Below are 8,881 nucleotides of genomic sequence, written 5' to 3'. Positions count from 1 at the left end.
ATGTGTGTAATGTCTGTGGAATAAGAACTAAGCCCACATTTTCCCCTCAGCAGAGTTATCTCTGCTGTCTCTGTACAGGTGTTGTCTCATTAGAAAGACATCCCCAGAGACCTCAGTATGTAGTAATACTCTCTGTGGTTATTCCATATTGTAAAACACCACCTAAAAAACCTCTAAGGGATATGGCTCTGCAGCATCCCCAGCCATCGCCCAGGTGTGTACCCTTCCCACTGTTATCTAAGGTTACTCTACCAAGTTAAGGAACAAGTAGTGACTGGCCTCCTCTTTAAACACCCTGTTCCGGCAACTCTAAAAACAAGGGGTGGAAGGTCTATGCAAGGCACTGGAAGAGGCAACACCCATGGCGCTTTCCATGGGATTCCTAATACCTTGGTCACGATGTCACAGTGACCAACTGAAAGGGAATGTCTCGGTTATGTATGTAACCTTTGTGCCCTGAAGGAAGGGAACTAGATGCTTGGCTTTCTCAGCAAACAAGGGAACAGGGTTACATATGTAATTGAGATGTTTTTCAAATGTGTTAGACAAAAGATAGAAAACTTACAGTAGATCATCAAAAGTATAATATACTGTATATATATATTAATCATTTTTTATGTATTATAAAAATGTCCACTACATATAAAACCTGTTTAGGTAAAATTGTAACAGTTGTTTTTTTATGATTTATAGGTGATGAGTGTTGGACAGTAACTGTTCAGACTGGTGGATCTGTTATAATCCCATGTCATTATGAAAGTAAAAACACCCAACACAAGAAATTCTGCTGTTATCATCCATCAGGATCTTACAATTCCTGCTCTATTCTGGGATATGCAAATGAAACCAAAGGAAACATTTCAGTAAATGATCATCCTGATCAGAGTTTATTTACTGTCACTATGAGAGACCTGCAGCATCAAAACACTGGAGATTACTCGTGTGCTATGGAAATTGAAGGTGCTGCCTATGATGTGACAGAGAGGTTTTATCTCACAATCCAATCAGGTATGCGATTTATTTTACACTTAAACAACATATTGCTTTTGTTTCTGATAAATGTCAATCCCAATATCATCTGTCTTTGTGATTACAGTTTCTGATATCTCTGTGATGTCCAGCAGTGTAACTGTAGATGAAGGTGGTAATATCAGTGTACAGTGTCTGTACACTTCTACATATAATAATAAACACAAACAGTGGTGCAGATATAAAGACCAGAGCTGTTACACATCCCAGAATGCATTAGTTGAGATCAGTGATGATAGGAAAGGATCTTTGACTGTGGTGATGTCTGGACTGATGAAGAGTGATTCTGGCTGGTATTACTGCTCTGTAGAAGATTTTCACGCTCCTGTTCAACTCACAGTCAATGGTAAAACTTATTCAATTGCTTTTTCTGCAACAGTATATAAAGAAATATAAAAAAATATATATTTTTTTGTTCAGTTGCTAAAGTCTCTGTAGGAGATGTACAGGTTACTGATAAATTCAGTGTTACAGAAACAACAACAGGTAATACAGACTCAATACATCTTGTTGGTGGTGATTAAATGATTATTAATAATAAATAGTAGTACAGATTTTAAATTAGTTTGTTTTTGTCTGTATTTCTGTTTGACAGCATTGACCACAGAGAGCACCTCAAGGTGAGACATGTCTATTATAATAAATATGTCCTGAATGGAAGTGCCCTTAGATCAAGCCCAAGAGGAGGCAATAGCTCTTGTCGAATGGGCTCTAATATTGATAGAGCAATCCGTGCCATGGCTACTGTATGCCAAATGAATCGCATAGACAACCCAATGTGAAAGCCTCTGTTTTGAGACCGGCGTCCCTTGACGCTGCCTCCACAATAAAGAAAGAGCTGCTCAGAGTCCTGAAGGGACATATACACATAACACCCTGACTGGGCACAGTTCTCTCTGAACAGCGGCCTCTGTTGAGGCTGCTCGCACAGGTGACCATTTCTCGACAACGCTCCGAAAGTGCGTTAGTCATCATCAGTTCTTGCACACCCTTCAAATTGTAAAATTGTACCATTCACTTGAAAGAGGAGGCCCTGTCTCAGCAGAATTGGCTTTTGTTAATCATATCGATTTTTTTTACGGTTGATGAACCACGATTGGTCTGTAGCGGTTTTTAGGCGTGCCTTAGTAAAGGGTCAGTTGGCCACAGAGGAGCTGTTAGAAGCTCCAATAGCTCAAGGAAGCATGGCTGATTTGGCACGCTCAATGTGACCAGGGTTACCATTTCCCTCCCCTCCTTGATTTTGCACAGAACCTGCACCGGTTAATCTTTACGAATCCCCTCCCAGGGGAGAGTGCATCAACGGGAAGAACAGAGGGTAATGCATGTTCTCCACGGACGTGAACAGGTTCTCCTCAACCTTCCCGAACTGATTCCAGTTCAGCTTGACTGACAGGAGGTTCAGTCTTCACTCTCCTTGAGGAGTCCCATTCCTAGACAGTATGTCCATGCCACAGTTTAGCATCCCGAGGACATGTTGATCCACCTGGTGCACACCCAACTGCAATTTATGTAGGAGAACTGTGTTATAGTGCATTTATACCAAATATATCGAATAGTTGGATAACTGAACATTTTTAGTTTACTCGGTTCATTTTTGTGTGAAATTTGCATCATTCACACATGAAATTCTAAAAATTTGTGTGTGAATTCACGTTATGGGAGGGGCTTATGCCAGGAGGCGGGTGGCTCAAGTCTCGTTGCGAAATGGCTGACATAAATGTTGTTGAGACCGTAGCTTTGCTGTATTTTATGTGCTATGGAAGACTGAAAAACAGTATAGACTTGTTCTGCACCGTGTCTGGGATATTATTAGTGTGCTTATGATAAATATGCTTGCATCAAGACCAAGTCTAACAGCACACCCAAAAAATGCAATCTCCTGGACGGAGTGCAGAGCGCTCTTCTGCAAATTCAAACACAAACCAATGTTCTCAAAGTGTGAAAGCAGCACGTCTCTATCAAATAGGCTAAGATCACCCAATCCTCCATATAGTTGAGGATGCACAACCCACTTGCTTTCCGGGGGGGGGGGGGGCTTTCGGGGTTGGCGAGGGGGTAAAGCTGCATCCACACATTTCGTGAATTTGCTTGGGGCAAGAGCCAGCCCAAACAGGAATTCAATGAACCGGTAGGACATGTCCTCAAATGCAAATATCAGAAAGGGGTCTGGATATGGAAATGTACATCTCTCAGGTCTACTGAAATGGTTTAATTCCCTGTTTGGTACCTAAGGATCTGCTTCAGTGTAGTCATTTTAAAAGCATGTTTGTGCAGCACCCTGTTTATCTCCTTCTTCGGAATGACAAAATAGCGTCTGTAGAAACGGCTGTAAAGTTTCACTCCTGAGCCAGAACTGCTATGATTGCTTGCTTGGCAAGGAGTTTGCAGATCTCCTGATGCAGTGCATCCTCTGGCACTACTACCCCAGTAAAACAGGGTGGTCTGCGCCAAAACTAGAGAGTATAGCCATTCTGTATGACACCTAGGACCCATTCTGATATGTAAGGACCAATAAGAAACATCACAAATAATATATATATATATATATATATATATATATATATATATATATATATATATATATATATATATATATATATATATATATATATGCATACATACACAGTACTGTGCAAAAGTCTTATGCCACCATGCTAGAATTAGATTTGTTGTTTTTGCAAGTCATAGTGATCATATATAATTGTTTTTTTAAGTCTCTTTAATAAAATACATCCAGAAAATACAGGAAATTCGTATGTAGTATAAAAGCATAAGCTGTAGTGTCAAGTATTTAGGGTAAAATCCCCTTACACTTGAGCAATAGTAGGCAACTACAGGATCCCTAAATGAAATTAAATATTAATTTCTAATTATACTGAAGAAGACATTTAGTTCTGAAAATTGTTTTGTTTTTAATTTTGTGTACATATTTCCTGTATTTTCTATTTGTATCTTAAAAAAGAATGAAAAATAAATATGGATGGACATTAAAACTTTGCTAAAACAACAAAGCTGGTGCTGGTGGCCTGGGACTTTTGCACAGTACTGTATATGTACATGCAATTATGATTATCTCAATATGCTATTGAAACTACAGTAAAGTCACTGTGTATGATTTATGGTAACACGAAGCATTGATATTTATTATGACAGACAGTATGATGATCTGAAGATATGGCCTCTACTCATTGCTCTGCTTCTGCTGCTGATTCTGGTTACTGTGACATCTGTAATACTGAGAAACAAACACAGTCAGTATTACATTACATTTATATTACATTTATGCATGTGGCAATTTTTTTACCAAAGCAACATTTAATGTTTATCAGTATTTATGCATCATGGGGTTTTAACAACTTTTAATAGATTTTTTGACTTCTGGTCGATTCTATAAATCACTTCTATGTTTTAACAGTTTGTATTGATGTACATTTATACTGTATAACTCTAACAGACCAGTTGAAAATGTATTTACTAACAGGGGAAAATAACAATCACATCTCAAACGTGAAAAGAGAGAAAGTCAGTGATGAAGTGAGTATTTATTTCTGTTTACATATAGCACAGGAGTGGGGAACCCTGGGTCCTGGAGGGCCACTGTCCTGCAGAGTTTAGTTCCAACCCTAATCAAACACATCTTACATTTCCAAGTAATCCTGAAAACTTTAATTTGATTTTTCAGGTGTGCTTAATAAGGGTTGGAACCAAACTTTGCAGGACAGTGGCCCTCCAGGACCAGAGTACACCACTATTGATATAGCTGATGTTTTAATCCAAAGTGACTTCACTTCTTTGGATTGTAAAACCAGAGATTCATCCTATATGGAGACGATCACATCAGAAGTGATGTAATAGTTACACAAGTGTCTGGAAAAGTTTTATGTGTGACAGGACGTCTCAGTTAATTTATCCTCAGTGAATCCTGAATCTGATTTTCAAAAATACGGAACAAAGTGCGTTCCGTATCAGTTCAATACGGAACAAGAATTTTATGCGTCAAATACGGGACGATTCCGTATTATACAGAACGGTTGGCAACCCTAATATCAATACTTGTGGCTACCAAAGACTTTAACGTTACAAAACAACATGTAAGCATCTAGTTAGCAACACAGTAACGTTGCATAACTGTTTACAATATATTTTTCAGTTTTCTCTGGCTCCATGAAAAAGGTTCTGAAAGCAGGTGATGTCACTTTACTACTAATTAACGTGATGCGCGTAACAATCACGTGCAAGTTTTCGTGCAGCCCTACTTAAAATGTGTTTACTTACGGGTTGTGGACAACAAAGTAAGGACTGCAACATCTTTGATGAGTTAGATTCCTTGAGAAACCAGCATTGAACTGCCACACTGAAGCAGTCACTTGTGAAATTTTTAGAACAGACGGCTAAAGTCAAACTATTTGTTGAGGAATTTCTGAATAAATGAATATTAGCCATTGTGCTTGTATATAAATGTTTTTCAGAAGCCTGTGCAATCCCTGCTCAAAAAAACAGCATACCAGCAAGACCAGCATATGTTGTATTTTGGTGCTGGTTTGCTAGTGAACACCAGCTAAACCAGCATCAGCACCAGCATTAGCACCAGCTAAACCAGCACCAAACCAGCATTAGCACCAGCATCCCATGCTGGTCATACCAGCAAAACCAGCATATGTTGTGTTTTGGTGCTGGTTTGCTAGTGAACACCAGCTAAACCAGCATCAGCACCAGCATTAGCACCAGCATCCCATGCTGGTCATGCCAGCAAGACCAGCATATGTTGTGTTTTGGTGCTGGTTTGCTAGTGAACACCAGCTAAACCAGCACCAGCATTAGCACCAGCATCCCATGCTGGTCATACCAGCAAGACCAGCATATGTTGTGTTTTGGTGCTGGTTTGCTAGTGAACACCAGCTAAACCAGCATCAGCACCAGCATTAGCACCAGCTAAACCAGCATAAGAACCAGCATCCCATGCTGGTCATACCAGCAAGACCAGCATATGTTTTGTTTTGGTGCCCACCAGCTAAACCAACATCAAACCAGCATAGACCAGCATAATTCCCATGCTGGTCCATGCTGGTTTGATGCCATTTTTTTCATCAGGGATGTTTTAGTTTCCTGACATCCATCAATTGAACAGCATTTTCTCACATGGTGTGATATTCTTTAGCGGTTTGTTTGGCAAAAAGGGGGTGGGATGGTGGACAGTGCTCGGGATGGAGACTGAAGGCGGTGACTGTGTATTCATGACATAACGATTTTACGGAAGTAAAAACTAACCGTTTTAACTCACAGCTACTTCAAGCAGGCTGTGTGCATTTGACTGTTAAATTACTGTTTTAAACTTACACATTACTTACATACCCCCTAGACCTCAGTTATCATGAAAAAAGCCACAAAATTTCAGTTTTGACAATATGTGACCTTTAAATTTCAAAAGATTGAAGCAGTAAGTGAATTCATAAAAACAAACACAATGAATCTCTGATCTCAGTACAGCGCTTTAGTTTATGTTACAGTAACATTTGTGTTATTGTCAGTACAGTATGACTCTATATGATGTATTATATTTTCAGTGTGAACCAGCACATGCAGAGGAAACTGTGATCTACAGCCCTGTACGTGAATAGGTGAGATGTTACTGTGGTGTTAATTACAATAATTGTGTTAACTTGTGTCAAGTTGTACAAACAAAATGCTATACACACCTGCAAGATCATTTCTCATTTCTCATCACACAGGTGTTTAAGCTGGATTGAATATCTGAGAAGAAGATAAACACATGATACAAATGCTTGCAAAACACCAAGATAAAATTGATATAGACATAACATTTCATCATTTGACATGCCTGTCTCCAGATTTACAAGACGACAAGTTTGGTTTGATAATGTGTGCAAAAATAACAAGAATGCATCTTTATTGTGTTTGTATTTAACTAATATTCAGCAATGTGTTTAATAAGCATCCTTCAGACCAAATAAACATGTGAGTAAAAATTCAAGTTAGGTTGTAATTTGTTGCTGGTGAATGATTTTAATATTTTATTATGGCTTGTTAATTCATCCCCTAATCTGTATATATTTGTACTGTATACATATATGTATACAGGCACCAGGGACGTGCACAGACATTTTAAGGGGCAGGGGCTAAAGTGAAATAAAGGGCACCTTTCATAATTATGTTTTTTTTTCTTTTTTTAAACAAAAGGTATATATATTAACACAATTCTGAGTTCCTTTTTAAAAAAATTATTTAAAAAAGTTAATTAATTTTATCTTCCTCAAACTCACGCAATTGTTTAATTTTCAAAAGATGTCTACGAAATAATCAGTTCACACAGACACCATGGTCTCCTTAGTAGTCTAGGTTTATAGAGCAGCAAAGGAAGCCATTACACAATGTGCATGTTTTGAAAACATTAAATTACATATTAATTACAAATTTGTTAAAATGCTAATAACAGAGTTGTAACTGCTGAGTTAGCGCTACATGCCAATAAATGCTATATCATATGCTAGTGTTTAGCTGATTAGTTGTTAGTTGTTACTCAAAATGTATTTTTGTCTGATAAGGGCTCAAAATATAAGGTCTGTTTACTAATATGAGCTTCTGGCATGAGCCTCAGAGCAGAGCAATCAGAGCAGAGCTCAACATTATTATTCATGACCCTTTCAAATAGGGCAAAAATAGACCATTTAATTAAAATGATAAATTCTAGGGTTGTAAATAGACATGTAAAAACGTTTCTGGATCATTTTTGCACTTAATAAAGCAACATGCCTTCTATGTAATTGTCAAAGAACAATTTAACATATTATGACAACACATCCTATGGCACCTTTAATCTTAGGTTTCATATTTATTAGGGTTACACATGTCAGAAACAACAAATATAGATTAGACATTGCGTCTCGTTCAGGCTCAGCTTTGGCGCTTGAAGCGCGAATGATGCAGCACGAGTGTAGACAAGCCAATCATAAAGCGAAATGAGTTAGAGAGGCAGGACTAAGGAAAGGTAAAGCCAATCATATTAGCGATGTGAATTTTGGAGGCGGGACTCATCTGTTAACCGTTTGTGTGCCACAAATAGCGCTATTTTTCTTTATATAAGAGTTTAAATCTCATTTAAATGATTCCTGAATAAATTCATGTTAAATTAAATAAGCAACAAGTAAAAAACACAAGAAACAGACAGACATCAGTTGTTATATGAATAAAGATCTTTTTTTTTTTTTAAAAAGCACCCCAGAAAAAAAGAGCACTTTCTCTCCAGGAATAAAAAGGGCAGGTGCTCAAGCCCCCTTTGATGTCTATGTGTGCACGTGCCTGACAGGCACACTTACTTTTTTACGTCTTGCTTCTCATCATTAAATGCACCTGCAAAGGGCAGAGTGTCAAGGTTCAACTTCATGCAGCGCTGCACATGCCGATCAGCGTATGACATCAGATTATCATGAGAGCACTTCAAAAGCACAACTGATTGCTTTTAGGGGCGTATGGCTTTGTCCAAATACCCACACTTGCAGTCTTGGCCACTTGAGAGCACGTGCATGTGACAGGAAGTAAGTGCACAGGATTGTCCAATGCCCGTGCATACAAAACTGCTCACACAAAATAAAAAGTTTCTTACAGGTACAAAGAATTCTGCTTCTGAAAGATTCATAAAAGTATAGATGATAGATTCGGCCAATGTTTATTTCAGTGTGGTGCTCATTATATTTAGAGAAGAAATATAATTAAAGCTGCAAGCAGCGATGGTAGGACCCTCACACACATGGGTACCGCCACCCCTATGGCCTTAGTAAAACAATGAACCAGGGGGATATGAATTTAAGTGGGTAAATATAGATGGATATTC

The 8,881-nt window shown here is 38.3% G+C and overlaps 1 protein-coding gene across 1 annotated transcript; it reads left to right on the top strand.

Annotated features, from left to right (window-relative positions):
- The first annotated feature begins 1,099 nt into the window (after positions 1-1,099).
- On the top strand, positions 1,100-6,991 carry LOC129441704 (CMRF35-like molecule 1). Its single transcript, XM_055201389.2, has 7 exons — positions 1,100-1,375; positions 1,450-1,515; positions 1,625-1,649; positions 4,186-4,283; positions 4,514-4,566; positions 6,597-6,650; positions 6,762-6,991. Exons 1-6 carry the CDS (start codon positions 1,114-1,116, stop codon positions 6,648-6,650), a joined length of 558 nt encoding a protein of 185 aa, XP_055057364.2. The 5' UTR covers positions 1,100-1,113; the 3' UTR covers positions 6,762-6,991.
- The last annotated feature ends 1,890 nt before the right edge of the window (positions 6,992-8,881 follow it).

Source organism: Misgurnus anguillicaudatus, chromosome 2 (genome assembly GCF_027580225.2).
Source record: "Misgurnus anguillicaudatus chromosome 2, ASM2758022v2, whole genome shotgun sequence".
Lineage (NCBI taxonomy): Eukaryota > Metazoa > Chordata > Actinopteri > Cypriniformes > Cobitidae > Misgurnus > Misgurnus anguillicaudatus.
Note: the sequence above shows the minus strand (reverse complement) of the source record. Positions and strands in the feature narration are given on the sequence as shown.